The sequence below is a fragment of the Myotis nattereri genome (assembly GCF_964212035.1).
Source record: "Myotis nattereri genome assembly, chromosome: 5".
NCBI lineage: Eukaryota > Metazoa > Chordata > Mammalia > Chiroptera > Vespertilionidae > Myotis > Myotis nattereri.
The window spans coordinates 68,056,211-68,075,488 of record NC_138080.1 but is presented as its reverse complement, the minus strand read 5'-3'; the positions used below and the strand labels follow the sequence as shown (position 1 = coordinate 68,075,488).

The window sequence follows — 19,278 nt, the reverse complement described above, 5'->3', positions numbered from 1 at the left end:
ATAAAATAAATAACAGCATCTAGAATTACTATGAGGAAAACATAACCTTAACCCCACACAAGTTTTTAAAAATTTGCCTGTATCTGAATGGGTTTATTTCCTTGTAGAAGTAAACTACTAGTAGTTACTGACTAGTACACACAGTATAGATTTAACTTGGGAACCTATGCTGACTTGGAGATGCTATCAAAATATAAAAATCTGCCCTAACCGGTTTGGCTCAGTGGATAGAGCGTCGGCCTGCAGACTGAAGGGTCCCAGGTTCGATTCCGGTCAAGGGCATGTACCTTGGTTGTGGGCATATCCCCAGTAGGAGGTGTGCAGGAGGCAGCTGATCGATGTTTTTCTCTCATCGATGTTTCTAGCTCTCTATCCCTCTCCCTTCCTCCCTGTAAAAAAATCAATAAAATATATTTTAAAAAATGATTAAAAAAATAAAAATCTGAGCAAAAATTTTCAATCATATAGATTTTTATATGAAACTGATTTTTAACTCAGGAAGTTTTGGGAGTGATACAAAGTGAAACACAGGGAATCAAATCCAAATTATCCAAGGAAAAAGTTCCATTTCTCTTTTAAGTGGATGTCAAAGATGGACAATATAATTTGAAAAGATCAGTGTGGTATTTCTCAAACATGCCTATCATAAGAACTGCCCTCAGTACTTTGAAAGAGTCTGAGACCTGTTCTCTTTCGATTCTAGCCCAGTGGGTGTAGGTTTAGACTGGAATCCAAGGTTTTGTATTTTTAGCATCCCAAGTTGTTCTAATAATCAGGCAAGTTAGGGAAATAGTGGCTAAGGTGAAAACAACAGCAACACCACCATCACAGCTCCCATCCCCTTACTCAACACCTGCCCAACACACTGCCTGAAAATTAGAAACACTCAACTGAAAATGAAGAATTGTCTGTAGAACAGTTTATTTTGAGTCCAAAACACAAAATTACTCATTTTTCTTAACATACTATATAATTTTCACTGCATGAATATTTATGGTTTCTGTATTCACAAGTGTATATTTCTGAACTCAGGCTCAAATGATTCATATATATATGAATATGTGTATTCATATATATATTCATATAATATATATATATATATTAATACAGAGGACAAATACTTTAACAAATTTGTTTAGAAAATATTTTACATAAAAACACACAAAGTATTTACTAGCATTCTTCATCTTTACAACCAGTCTTCAGCTAAGATTTGGCTGAAGTCCATTTTCTACAAAACATTCCAAGACTGAATATGATAGAATGTAGTACAGTAAGTCCTCACTTAACATTGTTGATATATGTTCTGCAACTTTAAATGACATATAATGAAACCAGTTTTACCATAGGCTAATTGATATAAACAACACTTAAGTTTCTATAGCATCTCCTCAACCTTATAATGAAAACAATGTTATTCGAGGACCTGCTGTATTTTACATACTTTAGCTTATTATTGTAATTTAAAGTTCCCCTTTCTTTGAAGGCTTCTGCATATATCATACTCATAACGCAACAGAAGACTTTTCTTTAACTCATGACGTATAAATAAAATTTGTCTTTTTTGGTGTAATTTATCCCCAACCCAAAACCAAATAGTCATGATGAAATCATGTAACTGACATGTAAGGGCTTTTTCAAACAAGAGAAGCATTTAATACCTATTGTTAAAATACACTTCATTGTTTTATGTCCAATAACAACCACCTGGAGTGCTGTTACTTCTAGTATTAGTTGGCATCAAAATATAAAGTAAAAATATGTACATTTTTTATATATCAATTCTTACCTGAATAATCTCAGATTTCTTGAGTGTTCCATAAAGTGGAATTTCTTCCTAAAGTTACAGTGAATGTGGTACAACGTGTACAACTTGGTTAACCAATCTTTGCTTTTTCATTTCCAAGACTTTTCCTCATCTTGAATCAAATGCACAATCTTGACTACCACCTAATGCACTGGCTTACAGTTAGCATATAAAGTCCAACTCACACTTATTTTGGTTTATTTTACATGCTTTATTAAAACAGTACTGGTATTTACATATCTGCAGAGTCCCTCCCAAGGCGCTCTCACACATTAAGACACACCCATACGACATCCATACTTCAGCCCCATGCACCCACACTAGTGAGCTATGAGGGTCAGAGTCCTAAAATTAGGGAGCTGTTGGGGGATAGAGTTGTTGATTTGGTTTTCAATTTTTTTGAAAAAAGCATGGGGGAATGCATTTGGCCATTAAAATGCTAATTAAGTTTGTGTATATTAACATATATGGCAGTAACACTGAATATTCCTTTTACATTCTATATACACAGAATGACATCAAGGTTTTGCAGTCAACAGAAGATTCCAACTTCGGTCTCAATGCTGCTTGTAGTGACTTCTGAATTCACATAGGGGCTTTCCCTAAAAATAATTCAAGTCTATGTAAGTGAAATAAGGCACAAGTAATATTGATTTGATCTAGGTGAAGGGAAGGGATGAAAACTAGTTTCAAATGATCTTACTGTTGGGGTTACTTTAACTTAAAATCCACCTGAAATCCTGTCTCCTAATATGCAGATTTCCTACTAATAAAGGTGTTTTGTTTTTTCCCCTTTTCCCTGACAAAACCCAAAAGTAAAAGTTTGGGAATTCACATTTGCATGTTTCAGTAACCTAAACCAGCGGCGGCCAACCGGTGGTCCGTGAGGTCCGAAAGGTTGGCGACCGCTGATTTAAGGAAATCTTTGGAGCAGCGGTCGCCAACCAGTGGTCCATCAGGTCCGAAAGGTTGGCGACCGCTGGCCTAAACTACTCAAATTGATATACACCCAGCCTTCTCCTGCCCAGGCTCCTCCCTCCCTCAATACCAAAACAAAAGCACAGCACAGCAAATAGGAATCCCTTGTTGTTTTTGAGATTTGTATACTTAAGTAGCAAATACATATCTGGTTGTCTTTGATTTTTTTTAAAAATAAGAAAAGCAACCTTGTAACTTTCTTGCTCTATAAAAAAATAATTCCTATCTCCTTTTCAGGATGATGAAGCCCCAACTGACATTACAAACAACTGTAACAAATGAGTTTGGCAGCATAAATAATGTCGTTTTCAAAACTTCATAGTGAGATTCATTTAGCTTGTACACAATCTGTTGAATGTTTTTTTGCAGCACGTGAACCAAACCCAAAGACGCTGGACATTCTGTGAAAGGGAGTAAGAATCGCAGTTCTGAAGGCCCCTGACTTTAGTTGTTTACAAAGTTCAATCCTGTTTATTGTGATCCTTGGTATCTTCTTCATCTGTATATTCTGAAGGTTCTTCTCCTGGTTTTAGCAGTCTGCCTACATAATCATATTTTTCTGAAAGACATCAAAAGAAAATCAGTAGCAATAAAATGTTTCACTATTCCATTGTACAGCACGGAAGGCACTTGCCTGTTCTGGAATGATATGGAATAAGCTAAATTTTTCCTACTGCTCACCTTGGCTGGTCTTTGTACTCATGTAAGGCTTGAATAAAAGAAAACAGGATTAGGGAACGTATAAAGCTTGGGAATTGTGCTTTGCAGGAGAGTGCTCCATACTACCACTTCGTAATCAAGGACACTATATCAGAATCACTTAGAGTAGTGGTTCTCAACCTGTGGGGCGCGACCCCTTTGGCAGTCGAACGACCCTTTCAGAGGGGTCGCCTAAGACCATCCTGCATATCAGATATTTACATTACGATTCATAACAGTAGCAACATTACAGTTATGAAGTAGCAACGAAAATAATTTTATGGTTTGGGTCACAACATGAGGAACTGTATTTAAAGGGCCAGAAGGTTGAGAACCACTAACTCAGAGAGTTTAAAAAAATATATATGTATGTCCAGAACCCATCTTGGAGCTACTTATCCCAGGCTTTTGGGTTAGGCCTGGAGAGAGACATGTAGTCTTAAACTGGTCTAACTCTATTGTGCACTGTGGCTCTCAGAATAGTTCTTTAAATCTTAATAGCCCAAAATATAAAGAAACAAGTTGGCAACATAGGGAATTTCCAAGTTATTTAAAATCTATAAATATATTAGGGTTTATATAGAACTGAGATGAAATAAAAATGTACTATTCTTTTTTCTATCAAATTCTCCTCTTAGATCTGTTACATTGCTTGTTTTTTTTGTTTTTTTTTTTAAATCCTCACCCGAGGATATTTTTCCATTGATTTTAGAGAGAGTGGAAGAGAGGGAAAGACAGAGAGAAACACTGATGTGAGGGAAACACATCCACTGGTTGCCTCCCGCACTTGCTCTGACCAGGGCCAGTAGGAGCCTGCAACCGATGTACATGACCTTGACTGGAATTGAACCTGGGACCCTTCGGTCCACAAGTCGATGCTCTATCCACTGAGCCAAAATAGCTAGGGCTACATTACTTGTTTTTATGTCACCAGGTGTTTCATGTAGAATATTGCTATGTCCAAGTTGATACATGGTCAGTAATTTCTTGGTTGGGAATTTGAACCTATCTTAATTGAATTAACTCACTAACCAAGAGGATAAGATAGGACTGCTTTATGCAGTAGAACCAGTACAAGTGCCAAGAAGCTAGAAGAACTGTTCCAAAGGATCCAAAGGTCACATAGGTCCAAAGTGTCACATAGGTGGTAATAACTGATGTCGCGAGGGTATAATAAAGAGAAATGACATTTTCCCTATATAGTTCGATGGTAAGATTTAAAAAATCATTTAGAATAAATTATAATTATTCTATAACATTAATGATCAGTTCAGTTTTAAATATACGCCTATATATTTTTTAAAACTATGCCTTAATAAACAAGCCTTATACCACTCAAGGTATTACAATTTTTGTTAGACTTACAGTTTGCAACAAGTCAATTTTTAAATATGGATTTTATAAATCACATGTAACAATCATATTGCTCTATCAAATAATGATAGTGATGAAAACATATGGGATCCTTGGGCTCTTAAAGAATGTGAAATAGCATTCACTTTCTTTGGCCAAAGACTGAGTATTTCCAAAGAACCCAAAAAAATAAAGGTACCTTTAAACTGCATTTCCCATTCTCGAACACTTTCCATTTGTACAGCATTCAAATCTGACAGATCATCATATTCATCTTTAAGTGCATCTTTATCTAGGCAAAATGTCGCCAGTCCTCTGGAGGCATCCCTACCAGCAAATATTCCATATGGACCCGCTGCGGGGGGGAAAAAGAAATTATATTTAGATAGCCTAACAAAGTGTCTCAAAGGAAAAAGTCAAAAGAAACTTCGTAACGACTCATATTTGGTAACAGCCTTAATTTCAAAACATGCACAGACACTAGATAGGATGAGAAGAAATTTCTTAGAATCTGCCTTATGACCAAAGTAAAGCCTTTCACTAAAATTTTAAACCTTAAATTTCAATTATTTCATATACCCCAAAACTTGTATTCAATGATGAAAACAGTGCTGTGCTAGGGGGAGAATAGATTATTTCAGAAATTAGGTTTGGAAGTGAGTTGGCTTCCAAATGATGCTTTACTGATTGCTATTAATTAATTGTGGCTTCTAAAATTAATTGACAGAACATCTACTGGATAAGTACTATGTAGAGACTCAGTGACTGTGGATCTAAAACATTTTTTTTCTCCTACCCAATGTAGATTGAAACTCTATGAGGACGGAGACTGAATCATCTTTGTATCCTCACTGACTACTTCAGTGCCCAGCCCATGTGTGATGTTCAACAATTCTTTGCTGAATAAATGGTCTGATCAGAAATGACCTGTTTTCAAAATAAATACCACCCAATTACCATAATATACTCATTATTATCTATATAAACTATGAAAAGTTATTAAAGAAAATAATGGTTTTCATTTACCATGACTTTTGGAAACAGTGGCTTTATAAAGAACAATTCTTCTCATTGACACAAAATTATTAGCATTTTGTACAAGGAGTTAGAAACTACCCTGAGGAGGAATGGCATGATTTATATGCTGATGGAGTGAGCCATTCCCAAAGTTTGTCCTTGAGAGCAAAAACTATCTTACTCATCCCTGTATCCTCAATGCCTAGCAAAGTGCCTGACATGAAGTAGGAACATGATACCTTTCTTCCAAATGAATTAGTTGCAATTCCAAATAAGGAGAAACTAGCTTTTGACCCTTTACAACACAGATTCACTTATGGTAAGCAAAATCTACACCTAAGTATAGACAAAAAAAAAAAAAAAAAGGAGAAACTTCAGTTATTTAAAACACTAATAAAACTGAAACAACATAATTTTCTATATCAAGAAATTGGTTAAATAAATATTAGTATGTTAATTGAATGGAGTAATATACAGCTACCAAAGAGAATGAGGTAACTATATGTACAGACATAGAAGTCTATGATATATTAACTGAAAAACGAAATTCAGAAGAACATACAGACATATGTAAATATCTACATATATAAAGAGGAAATATGCAAATTAGGCCAGGATGCCATAGTGGATCACAACCAGACAAGAGGAGGTTGTGCACGCAGGTGAGGCCCAGAGCGGAGCTGGAGACGGAGGTGGGGCTGGTGAGTCACTGCACCCCGGTTCGGGCCGGCCCCCTGGAGCCAGAGTGGACAGGGACAGGGGGCTGGCCCGCAGCCTCTGCGTCCGAGTGCAGGCCCAGAGAGGAAACGGCGGGCCCACCTCCCGCGGAAGCAGCGCGACTCCCTCCTGCCTCCCGTGGGCGCTGGCGGCTTGTTTCCGCTAGGGTTCCTGCCGGCTCCAGCGGAAGCATCGGGCGGCCTACTGCGCGCGATATCACGCAATGGGCTACTAGTATATATACAAGAGGCCCGATGCACAAAATTTGTGCAAGGGGTTCAGCCCTCGCAGCTGTGGCTGCCTCGGCCAGACCTTGCAGCCCCAGCTGCCTTGGCCTTCGCAGTCCTGGCCTCGTCTGGAAGGTCATCCGGACAGTCCTCCAGAAGGTCGCTCCGCTGTTCGGTCTAATTAGCATATCAGCTCTTTATTATATAGGAGTAGAGGCCCGATGCATGAAATCGTACATGGGTAGGGTCCCTAGGCCTGGCCAGCGATCAGGGCCAATCTGCAGGGAGATTGGGGGGCGGGGGAGCCCCTGGCACCTGCCTTGGCCAGCCTGGCGCCGTCTGCTTGCTGGCCCCGCCCCCCTCTGCAGGCAACCAGCAGGGCGATTGGGGGAGCCCCCGCTGGCACCTGCCTTGGCTGGCCTGGGGCCTGTGGGCAGCTCCTGTGTTGAGTGTCTGCCCCCTAATGGTCAGTGCGTGTCATAGCGACTGGTTGGTCTGCCGTTCAGTCGATTTGCATATTAGGCTTTTATTATATAGGATTATGATTCACTCGATTAAAGAATATACATGTATGCACACTTTAATCTCTGTATATGCATGAAAACACCAGGAAGAATACAGACCAAACACTTAACAGTGCAATATTTTTGGGGAATGGAGAAGAAATTTTTACTTCATATAATTGGTAAGGTCTGGCTATTGAAAAATTTAATTCTAAAAGAATCAAGAGTTTTCCGTCTTTAAGTTAGGTTGCAGACTTTTCTGTTTAAGATGTTGTTTTAAGAATTACATACTAATAAATAAGATTTCCAAAATATGTAATTAAAAACAATACCTTTCCTGAGACTGAAAGTTATCCATACAGGACAGAGGTAATTTAGAGAAAATAATTTTAAAACCAGAATTACTGGCTTAACTGAAAAACAGAGTGGTCAGTAAGAAAGCTCCCATCCAGTTAACTGAATAAAGTATTTTATAATGAGAAGTAAACCAGTAGAAAAAACTGGAATTCCTTGATTTTTAAATTAGCAGAATAAGGATTATACCCACATTCACATTGGAAATATTTAGGAAATTAAAGGTTATGAGTCAGAAAAGCACTTGTACCTTTTAAAGAATTCTAAATTTTAAATAGACAAAAATCTAAACATTTATGATCATTACTTTGGATGATAGAAAGCACTGTACCATAAAGAATGTAAGAAACTCATTGTCTGAAAAGTTTACCATATGACTCAAGGGTCCCAGCTTTGATTCCGGATTCCAGTCAAGGGCACATGTCTGGGTTATGGGCTCAAGCCCCAGTAGGGGGCATGCAGGAAGCAGCCAATCAATGATTCTCATCATTGATGTTTCTATCTCTCTTTCCCTCTCCCTTACATTTTTTACAAAGAGGTGAAAAATAGGCATTTTCATGGAAGTCTACATTGGGCCAACTTATCTGTAGAGCAATTTAGGAATAAGTACCCAATTAGCAATGCCCATACCTTAAAAATCAGTAATCTTACTTCTAGGAATTGGTTTTATAATTATAATTTTACTCACATGGATAAAACGACAGTACAGGAACATTTATAGCAGCACCATGCAATAACAAGATTAAAAACAATTTGAATGTTCACTAATAGTAGACTGTTAAGCCCAACCAGCATGGCTCAGCAGCTGAATATCAACCTATGAACCAGGAGGTCACGGTCGATTCCCAGTTGGGGCACGTGTCCAGGTGGCAGGCTTGATCCCCAGTGTGGGCGTGCAGGAGGCAGCCGATCCATGAGTTTCTCATCATTGATGTTTCTCTCTCTCACTCCCTCTCTGAAAGCAATAAAAATATTTAAAGAAAAGCATTAAAAAAAATAGTAGACTGTTAAGTTACAATATATTCATTATGCATATATTTAAAACTAGAGGCCCGGTACACAAAAATTTGTGCACTTGGGGGGAAGGGGGGTCCCTCAGCCCGGCCTGTGCCCTCTCGCAGTCTGGGACCCCTTGGGAGATAACGACCTGCTGGCTTAGGCCTGCTCCCGGGTGGCAGAGGGCAGGCCCAATCCCTCGGTGCAGCCCCTGGTCGGGCTCAGAGCAGGGCCGATTGGGGAGTTGGGGCGCCGCCCCCTCATGCACAGAGCAGGGCAGATTGGGAGGTTGTGATGCCACCCTCAGTCACGCTCAGGGTAGGGCCGATTGGGGGGTTGGGGCACCGCCCCCTGTCACACTCAAGGCAGGGTCAATGGGGAGGTTGCGGCGCCACCCCCTGTCACGCACAGAGCAGGGCCAATCAGGGGGTTGGGGTGCTGCCCCCATCACACACAGAGCAGGGCCCATCAGGGGGTTGGGGCACTGCCCTCTATCACCCACAGAGCAGGGCCGATGAGGGGGTTGGGGCGGCGCCACTCTCACACTCAGGGCAGGGCTGATGGGGAGGTTATGGCTCTACCCTGTCACACACAGAGCAGTGCCCGTGGGGGGAGGGGGGATGGGGAGCTCCCCCCTATCAGGCACAGAGCAGGGCTGCTCAGGGGGTTGGGGCCCCGCCCCCTGTCACAAACAGAGCCGAAGGGCGATCAGGGGGTTTGGGCGCTGCCCCTTGTCACGCTGATCCCGGTGCCGGGAGGCATATTACCCTTTTACTATATAGGGTAGAGGCCTGGTGCATGGGTGGGGCTGGCTGGTTTGCCCTGAAGGGTGTCCTGGATCAGGGTGGGGGTCCCCACTGGGGTGCCTGGCCAGTCTGGGTGAGGGGCTGAGGGCTGTTTTCAGGCTGGGAGTGACTGAAGTTCCCAACCGCTCCTTTTTTTCTTTTTCTTTTTTTATTCTGGGCCAGCTTTAGCTTGAGACTTGGCTCCAGCTCTTAGGCCTCCGGGGCTGAAAGTAGGTTTCTGGCCTTTGCTTACAATGTTGCGAATCTGCTGGCTGAAGTCCGGCGGTATTTGTTACAATGTTTCTTAAACTGCCTGCTCAGAGGACTGCAGCTGCAGGCGGGAAACGTTGGTTTCCTCCAACGATCTTCCGATCTTCTGTCACTGAGGCAAGCAAGCCTGATGTTAGTTTCAAGCTGCCTGGCTGCCGGCCGCCATCTTGGCTGACAGTTAATTTGCATATCTTGCTAATTAGCCAATGAAAAGGGTAGCGGTCGTATACCAATTACCATGTTTCTCTTTTATTACTGTAGATAATGAGATGGCTCTCTTTATACTGATATAAAAGGCTGCCAAGATATTAAAATATTGTTAAAGGTTTGTATAGTATGCTACAATTAGTGTGGGGAAGTGCAAATCCACATGCTTGCACTTGCAGAGAACACTCTAGAACAGTGATGGCGAACCTATGACATGCGTGTCAGAGGTGACACGCGAACTCATTTTTTTGGTTGATTTTTCTTTGTTAAATGACATTTAAATATATAAAATAAATATCAAAAATATAAATCTTTGTTTTACTATGGTTGCAAATATCAAAAAATTTCTATATATGACACGGCACCAGAGTTAAGTTAGGGTTTTTCAAAATGCTGACAGGCCAAGCTCAAAAGGTTCACCATCACTGTTCTAGAATAATACTCAGACTGGTTCCTCACTTCTAGGGAGCGGAATATGGTGAGTGGGGTTGTGGGAAGGAGACTTATTTTTTCACTATATACCTTTTAAATGTTCTGTCTTGAGCATATATTACCTAATAAAAAATTCTGTTTTGTTTTCCACTAGGCCTTATTTTGAAACATACCTCAAATCACTCTACAGTTAGACTTCCACAACCTAGGGCTCATGGAACATCACAGAAAATACCCCAAGAAACAAAAATATACTGATTGCTGAAGGTAAATTTGCAATGAAAATTATAAACTAAAGGAACACCATGGAGGAGTGAGTACATTTAACAGATGTGAGAACTGGCATCCAAAGAATAATAGAAGCAGTTTAAAGAACAATAGTATGTTTGCTTAACGTTATTAAGAAATTAAGAGATAGATCATAAGGAAAGATTAACGGACATGATGGAAAGAACGAAAAGATAATGTGTATCTGAGCTCCAGAAGAAGGACTAAAGAGAATGGGAGAAGCAATAATTGAAAAAATAATGGGTTCACATTTTCTACAATAAATGAAAGGTACACATCTTCTGATTTTTAATAAAGTCTGAAAAAAAAAATTGCTGCCTGGACAAATCCTAGTGAAGGAGAACTCCAAAAACAAAAAGGAGGCCTTGTAGCTCAGTTGGTTAGAGCCCTGTCCAGTTATGCCAAGGTTGTGGGTTTGATCCCCCCTCAGGGCAAAACACAAGAATCAACCAATGAATACATATATAACTGGAACAACAAATCGATGTTTCTCTTTCTCTGTCTCCCTGTTTCTCTCTTCTCCCCCTCCCTTTGCCCGCTCTAAAATCAAGTAAAAAACCCCACAAAAACACAAAGGGGAAAACATCTCAACTATAGCAAGTTCTCACTTAATGTTGTTGATAGGTTCTTGGAAACTGACTCTAAGAGAAACGATGTACAAAAAAACCTAATTTTATCGTAAGTTAACTGAAATAAGGAAGAGTTAAGTTCCTATGACCTATTTCTGGTCAGGAAAACATCACGGAAATTCTAAATAAAGACTCAAACCACTTGTAATATTAAACACTGAAATAAATATGAGCTATATGGAATTTAAGAAAGATGAATAAAAACAAGAGAATTCTTTTCAACCCAAGTTTTCCAGTTCAGGGATGAGGCTGGCCAGATCTTATGCCAGCAGCTCAGATCTTATGCAAGAAGAGACCCACAATTAATCACAGGACCACTCACACCCACACTCACTCATACCAGCACAATGCAGACACCCCAATTCATCTAACATGCACATCTTTGGGATGTAGGAGGAAACCAAGAGTCGCTAGAGAAAACCCATGCAGACATGGGGAGAATACATAAACTCCACACACAAGTTTTTTTCTCATCAACGTCATAACAAAACAAAGTTGAACAAAATAGTTTTTTGAGGACCTGCTATACAACCAAAGAGAAAAAACATGTTAAAGCAATGAAAAACAAAACAAAAGTAGACTTAAAGAGCAGAAGACAGTGGCATAATACCACTTAAGATTTTAGGTACAATAATAATCTACAATTATACTATCATTCCAGAGTGAGGGAATATAGAAACAGATTTTTTTTTTTCCCTAGCAATGAAATAACTATAGGACGTACTTCATTAAAATGAAAACTGAGCCGAAACCGGTTTGGCTCAGTGGATAGAGCGTCGGCCTGCGGACTGAAAGGTCCCGGGTTCAATTCCGGTCAAGGGCATGTACCTGGGTTGCGGGCACATGCCCAGTAGGAGATGTGCAGGAGGCAGCTGATTGATGTTTCTAACTCTCTATCTCTCTCCCTTCCTCTCTGTAAAAAATCAATAAAATATATTAAAAAAAAAATGAAAACTGAACCCTGAAGAAATAAGATGCAATAAACAGCAGTGAATAAAGAAAATAACTACATTGACTATTGAAAAAAGGCAATAGTAATTTAACCAATTTGGAGGTGAAGTTTAAAAAAATACAGTGGAACTAAGAGTCTAATATCAGTAATACTGAGCCCGACCACCATGGCTCAGTGGTTAAGCACTGACATATGAACCAGGAGGTCACTGTTCGATTCCCAGTCAGGGCACATGGCCCGAATTGTTGATCCCCAGTATAGGACATGCAGGAGGTAGCCAATCAATGATTCTCTCTCATCCTTGATGTTTCTCTCTCCCTCCCTTTCCCTTCCACTGAAATCAATAAAGACAACAACCACAAACATTAAAAAAGAAAATAGGCTTGGGGAGAGATCAGAGTTAAAACTTTCTAACCAGGGCCATGGCATATGCCTGTGTACTACACAACTTCATTTGTATACATGGTAGTTTTGTATATTTATTAAGAAATATTCTGTCAAATGCCACTTAAGTGTCTTAAAGAGAGAGGCTTTTTTCCTAATTCACATAAAAATGTTCAGCTAAAATTCTTATCTTGTTCAGAAGAATAGTGTCTCTAGCAAAAACTTAAGGAAATCACCAAAGAACGGAAATAGAATGCATCCAAATCAGTAGAGGAGAAAAAGTGAAATAATTTTTTAAAATTGATCTGAGAAGGGCAAAAGGTGGAAAAAAGAGGCAATGAAAAGTATGACAGCCCTAACCGGTTTGGCTCAGTGGATAGAGCATCGGCCTGCAGACTGAAAGGACCCAGGTTCGATTCCATTCAAGGGTATGTACCTTGGTTACGGGCAACATCCCCAGTAGGGGGTGTGCAGGAGGCAACTGATAGATGTTTCTCTCTCTCTCTCATCGATGTTTCTAACTCTCTATACTTCTCGCTTCCTCTCTGTAAAAAAATCAATAAAATATATTTTAAAAAAAAGTATGACAAAGAGAAACAAGTAAATAAAATGGCAAAAATAAATCTAAATAACTAGTAATGACTAAACAAATAGTGATTAAACTAAGCTATTAAGAGACGCAGTGTTAAAAAAAAAAAAGAGACATAGTGTTGATAATAGATTCAGTGGAAAAAAATCCAGCTATTGGTTATTTGTAACTGAAAAATAAAACATAACACAGATTGGTTGAAAGTAAAAGGATGGAAAAAGAAACAATGAGGTAATACCAATCAAATCAAAGCTGAAGTCAAATCTGAGAACTAGTAAGTAGGTAGCACTGTAATGTACAGGCAACTCCTTAGTATTAAAAATGGAGCCGAAATCCTGTATTAAAAATCTTGAGACAGGATGCAGGTTCTAAGAGTACAGCAGTTATTTAGTGACGTCTATCATGGGTATGGGGTGGGGGTTGGAGTGGGCTATGTCATAGACTGAAAGAACTACTAAAAGAATGTGAATGGCTACCTCCAGATGTTACTAAACTGACTCTTCCAGCTCTAATAGCATCTTCTGCCCTCATATATGCTTTAAGCTATCCTTTTATACTTTGCAATAGTATTTAATATAAATACAATTCCCTCAGGGGTGCCAACCAAATAGGCACCGTAGAAAAAAACTAGTACGTATACATTTGCGCAGACTATTAAAATTCATCAGAAAACTAAGCTGATCCTATTATCTTACAGGTAGATAATGGATGTGAATGGACTTTAAGCCTTAACAGACCCAGTTGGCTTCGAAGCAAGAAGCTGGGATGAGTGCTAGGTAGTGTCAATTAGCACATCTATGAAGGAGTAGGTCAGGTTGGGCCTGTCTGTGAGTGAACATGAAGATAAAGCTCAAAAAATACACACCAACCAACCAACCAAAAACCCACTTAAAAGGCACATGTGTTCTTTTCTCCAACCTCCCAAATATTAGACATTTCATTGGGTACTTCTTATGTACGACTTATTTTTATTTTTCACAGTGTAATTTAAAAGTTGAAGAAAATACAGTGTTGGTATATATCAAAATACTCTACATGGAATAAGGGGGAAGCAAAATACCTACATTTCAGAAATGTGGGATAAACAATTAGTAAGGTAAATTGTAAAACCTCTTGCCATCCTAAAAAATAAAAACATTGTTTTTAGAAGAGTTCCATTGCAGTAATATTAAATTATTTAAAATTATATTGTTTGAAAATCCTCCCAATCTATTGACTCTGGAAACCTGTGAAATTATGTTGTGATACAATGGGAGAGGATGGCTTGTGAAGCCAGTTCACTGGATTTGATTTCTACCATTTACTAGGTATGTGGGCAAAATTTCTTGGAGTTTATTTCCACATTTGTAAAATGAGAATATCTTCAGAGATGGAAATACCTTATGGATTTCACTCTTCAATATGATAGCCCTGTGGCTACTGAGCACCTGAAATGTGGCTAGTGTGAGTGAGGAACTCAATTCAAAATTGCATTTAATCTAATTAATTTTTAAAAGCCACATGTGCCTTGTGGCTACCATATTGGACAGTGCAACATAAAGCCATGAAAGTGTGTTTCTTTGAGGCTTTAAATGCTTATGAGAACTAGGAGAGGGTATAAAAAAACAGCAGTAAGATAGATTCTCTACAAGTTTATTCCAAAAAGCAGTTTACCTAAAATAGTGTAGATAGCCTTTGAGGTGAAATATATCTGGATTTCAATATCATGTCTGTGTGAGCCTAGCAAATTTACCCAAAGTACTGAAACCTCAGACTCCTGAAGGACAGGAAAACCTACTAACCTCTCTGAGGCATTGTGCAGATGACAAATTAACGGATCTGATACAGTAGGTGCTTAACAAATCTGGTTTTCTTTCTTCTCCCACATTTCATTTTCTCACATGACCACTTTCTTCACATGCTGGCCAAGTGCTTGAACTGTTACTAAGTTTAATATTGACAAACGTAGTTAATGCCAACTGTTTGCCAACATGAGCATATCCACTAAATTGTCAATATTTAATTTAAAAAGAATCTGAACTTTAAAAATGACCAAAAATATATCCTCAACATAGAAAAAAGAAAACATTCTTTAACTCTAAAACCATTATTATAAACTGGAAGTAGATATTGCCTAGGTATGGCATAAAAAATAGGCTTTCTGGCACCCTTAGCTCATTCTTTTAAGCTATTAAGATTCTCAGATAAGGATTACTGCTTCTGAATTATTCTGCTACAAAACTGCTTAATTGATTTGAGAATGAAAATAAAAATTTAAACCAAAACAGAACTTGTATCTGTTACATAGAAATTTGGCTCCAAAATTTTTGCAAAGTGCCACATCTTTTACATATTGCAAGCCCATAAGATGAGCCAGCTACCTTTAAGGTTCCTTTCAATAATAATTGAATAAGAGATATTCCAAATATCTCTATTAGGTTGTTGATAAATACCTGGAATAAAATAATTGTCTATCATTCTTAGGCTGGGAATTGGTGGAAGCTAACCTAAAACTGACTTCCAGGTTGTTATCTGAGGAGTCCCCTCACTGCTCAAGCCACACAAAAGCTATCTACATTACACCTATAACTCTTATCTTAATTTTTAATTTCTGTTGCAGAACATTTGCCGCTGGAGGCTGCCAAACTGTGTCTATGACTGTCCCTCTTAGCTATTTTCAGATAGTGGCAAGGCATAATGTGTGAGGATAAATATGCTTATTTGCACTAAAATTTGCTTCACTGTCAGTTTAGACAAGGGGCTACAAAGGCAGATCTTTTAGTTTGGTAAGCTCCATATTAAAAATCTAAACCTGAACACAATTTCTAACCACTGAACACACATTTTAATATCAATGAGGGAAAAACTTTAGGTACAAAATATGGTGTAAATCTTCACTAAAAAAAAATAAAAAAATAAAAAAATTAAGGACTATTTAATTTGGTCTGTGCATCTAAATACTGTACTTTGGCCCTACTTTCTTGTCTCACATGCTCTTAAGTAAATAACAAAAAGTACTAACCATTTCAGCTGTTTTTCATATTCGTAGAACTAGAAGCAAATACTTGACAAGCTATCTGCGACTTAGTACGGCTGAATGTAGACATACACACAAAAACAAGCAACTAAGAAATAGTTTGATACAGAAAATCTCCAATTTCTTACCTCTATTCTAATTAACAAACAACACACCAAAACACTTCTTTTCCAGCCACGAGGTACTGAAATCATAAGTATATATTAGCAGGTGTCAATAAATCCCATGCACCAACAGACTGAATCAAATAGGGAACCAACTAGTCTTTAAGACTTGCCAACCTCCTTCACTTCAAGGCTTGGATGTACTCTTTTTCAACTCACTAGGTCTCTAATTTCCTTACTAAACTTTTATTGTCACTTTTTATGAAGTTTAGAATTAATTACCACACAGCCAGGATGTACAATGTTGCTCAATTTCATGGTACACCAACAGGATCCAACTGAAACTTACTGGCATAATCTGAAGTGTAAGCTATAACTACACAATAAAAGAAGGGTTTCTACACCAACTACCCTACACACACGGTTCTCTGCAAGCAAAGTTCTAAATATGCTTCACTTGCAGGACTGGTGCATGAGGGATAATGAATTTGTAGCTTTTTAACGTTTTTTTTCTCTGTGAAAACACAGTAAGTCATTATCAACGTGTATCTGAATACTTGCTTTCGTACTACAAAAAAAGAAAAAGAGAAACAGAAGGAGAGAGAGAGAGAGAGAGAGCGAGAGAGAGAGAAGGAACTATCAGACTGACATGCCTGCTGGGTGGATGAGCTCCACCCCCAAAACTCTGGGCGAATACCCTGGTTAGTCTTTCTTAAGATCTTCATTCTGGTCTGTCCTCATCCCACATACACTGTTAATCTTGGAAAGCATCTCTGTACAAACACTGGTTTTTTAAAAAAGTCTGAGGTGTTGCTTATATGCCCAGATTTCACAGGCTACAGGGTTGGGACTTGGAACTACGTGTACTAAAACGTGGCCTTATGGAGAGTAGTGGTGGGGAAAGGGAGGTCAGTGGCAAAAAGAGTGTAAAGAGAGAGAAGCTGTGAATTTCGGGGCCCAGAATGCTAGGTCCCTCCTTTACAACCCCCCTGCCTGCTGCCCCCACCCGTCCCAGGAGTCAGGCAGCTCCGGAGAGCTTGAGGGGTCAGGCGTGCCTGGCGACAACCGAAAGGATTTTGAAAAATTCAGCCCTAGAAAAGGCTGGGAGTAGAAAAGAGATGGGATTACGCGGAAAGCTGAGAGCTGCTTCCTGGGGCCACACTGGGCCCCCGACTTCAGGGGACAAGCTGGAGGTGCCCGCGGCTGGGGGTGTGCGCGGGGCGGGCTGTCCCAGGTGCGGCAGCTCAGGCGCGCAGGTCCCGACTTGGAGGAGGCTGGGTCGAGGCTGCGCCAGCTGACCCGGGGCCTCCCCTTCTAAAGGGGGTAGCGCTTGAGGTGCAGGGGGTCCTCCCCGTCCCTTCCGGCTCCTCCTTACCAGGGCCGTAGAACTTGCTGCCTTTGGTCACGTCGAAGACTTTCCCATTGACCGCGAGCAGGATGCGCGGGGTGCGGGACCCGTCGTATTGGCGCAGCTGCTCCAAGCTGAAGTCGCGCTTCTTCATGCGCGGCAGAGCGGCTGCGGGGCTCTCCTCGCCCGACCCGGCCCCGGCGCCCAGACCCCGCCGCCCCCAGCGCACCCACAGCCGGTAGGCCCCCAGCAGCACCAGCGCCACCAGCGCCACGTTCAGCAGCATCTCCCCGCCCCCCGTCAGAAGCGCCAACGCCGTTGCCGCCCAGCCACCCCCTTCAGCTGTCGCTCCCGCGCCGCCCGGGCTCCCGCTGCTGCCTTCGCTGCTGCTCTCACTGCCACTCCCCAGGGTGCCTAGCTTCACGTCCCCATCACCCGCCGCCATCACTGCCCGCCAGCGCCTGCCTCCTTGTCCCCGCCCCGTGCCCGCCCCCAACCCCACGGTCCGCCCCGCCCATCTGGCCTCCCAGCCAATAACGTGAGGACAGGAGGCGGGGTCATGCCGGCTCCCGATTGGGTGTTGACGGGGTAACGTTGTCTAGGATCTCCCTCCCCCTCCCCTTTTTTGCAGGCCGCGCTCGCGTGCAACGCCCCGCCCACCTCGCCCCACACTTCCCGGCTCTCTGAAGTGGAAGAGGGGGGCTGGACCGAAGAAAATAGGTAGTGCCGGCCGCGCGCGCGCATGGGCGGGGCGAGGCCACAGCGCGTGCGTAGGGGCCGAGGCGCCACGCGCTTCCCATTCCACCGCGCGCTCTCCGTGAGGAACGCTCCGCCCAGTTCCCTTGTGCGCGTGCGCCCGGGAAACGCTTCCTTTGCCTGACCTAGGTTCGCGTCCGCGAGTACCGCCTGTTTGCCGTCGCTCCGCCCGGCAGCTTCACGTGCTCCGAAGCGGCCGCGGAGGTGGGGCCCGGCCGGGGGCGCCTTTCTGAGGGCGCGGGCTGGTGGCTTGTGGGAGGCCGCGACAGTCTTAACCGCTGGCACAAACCGGTGAGGGACCGCTCTCTCCCCAGGGCGCAGTCGCGCCCGCCCGGAAGCCAGGAGCCGGGGCACGCAGACAGCTGCCGCCCAGAAGTTTTGGCGACGCGCGGGTCTCCCGGGCGCGGAGAGGGCGCGGAGCCCGCACCGGGGCGGTTTGGCTCCGGGAAAGTCGGGGCGCCGGCCCCGCGCCGCCACTCCCTGGTGGTTTGGGTCAAGGGTGCTGCTGTAGAACTTTCTCTCGGGTTTTAGGCTAAAGGTGTCGTTATTCCTTACATGACACATGAGGTGGCAGAGAAGTGCGTAAGATGAGGTGGCCCTTCTAGCGTCTTAGTCTCTCGAGTCCTTGGAGTTCGGGCCTAAATGTCACCTCTGAAGCCTCGTTACCGGGCCCCTCAACTCTTGCGAACTCGGTTGGTTGGTGGACGTGCTGTCTCTGTCTCCCCGGCCCTGTTCAGGTTTCTTTGTGTCGCTGAGTTGCCCACCCCACACCCCACTCCCCACACCCACCACCCACACCCACACCCACACCCCACTCCCCACTACCCACTACTAAGCGCTGCGCACTGCAGGTGCGAAGGGGGGAGC

The 19,278-nt window shown here is 41.9% G+C and overlaps 1 protein-coding gene across 3 annotated transcripts; it reads right to left on the bottom strand.

Annotated features, from left to right (window-relative positions):
- Nucleotides 1-1,994: 1,994 nt before the first annotated feature.
- On the bottom strand, nucleotides 1,995-18,126 carry PGRMC2 (progesterone receptor membrane component 2). 3 transcript variants are annotated; one of them, XR_013996005.1, is made up of 4 exons: nucleotides 17,683-18,126; nucleotides 5,037-5,192; nucleotides 2,785-3,344; nucleotides 1,995-2,715 (listed from the first exon to the last, which is right to left on the bottom strand). XR_013996005.1 is itself a non-coding variant. In XM_081091640.1 (4 exons), the coding sequence occupies exons 1-4, from the start codon at nucleotides 18,098-18,100 to the stop codon at nucleotides 3,335-3,337; spliced, it is 612 nt and encodes a 203-aa protein (XP_080947766.1). In that variant the 5' UTR covers nucleotides 18,101-18,119; the 3' UTR covers nucleotides 1,995-3,334. The 3 variants fall into 3 exon arrangements, 2 of the variants coding, with proteins under 2 accessions (XP_080947766.1, XP_080947767.1); XM_081091640.1 differs by adding an exon at nucleotides 3,467-3,494 and having other exon boundaries at nucleotides 1,995-3,344; nucleotides 17,683-18,119; XM_081091641.1 differs by having other exon boundaries at nucleotides 1,995-3,344; nucleotides 17,683-18,119.
- Between the last annotated feature and the right edge of the window lie 1,152 nt (nucleotides 18,127-19,278).

Bases quoted from the DNA above. Each gene is read 5' to 3' on its own strand.
- PGRMC2 (XM_081091641.1), bottom strand. From the start codon at position 18,100: ATGGCGGCGGGTGATGGGGACGTGAAGCTAGGCACCCTGGGGAGTGGC. The intron at 5,193-17,682 runs GTAAGGAGGAGC...TCCCCCCCGCAG, and splicing joins CAGCAAGTTCTACGGCCCTG to CGGGTCCATATGGAATATTT. The intron at 3,345-5,036 runs GTACCTTTATTT...GATGTCTTTCAG, and splicing joins ATGGGAAATGCAGTTTAAAG to AAAAATATGATTATGTAGGC.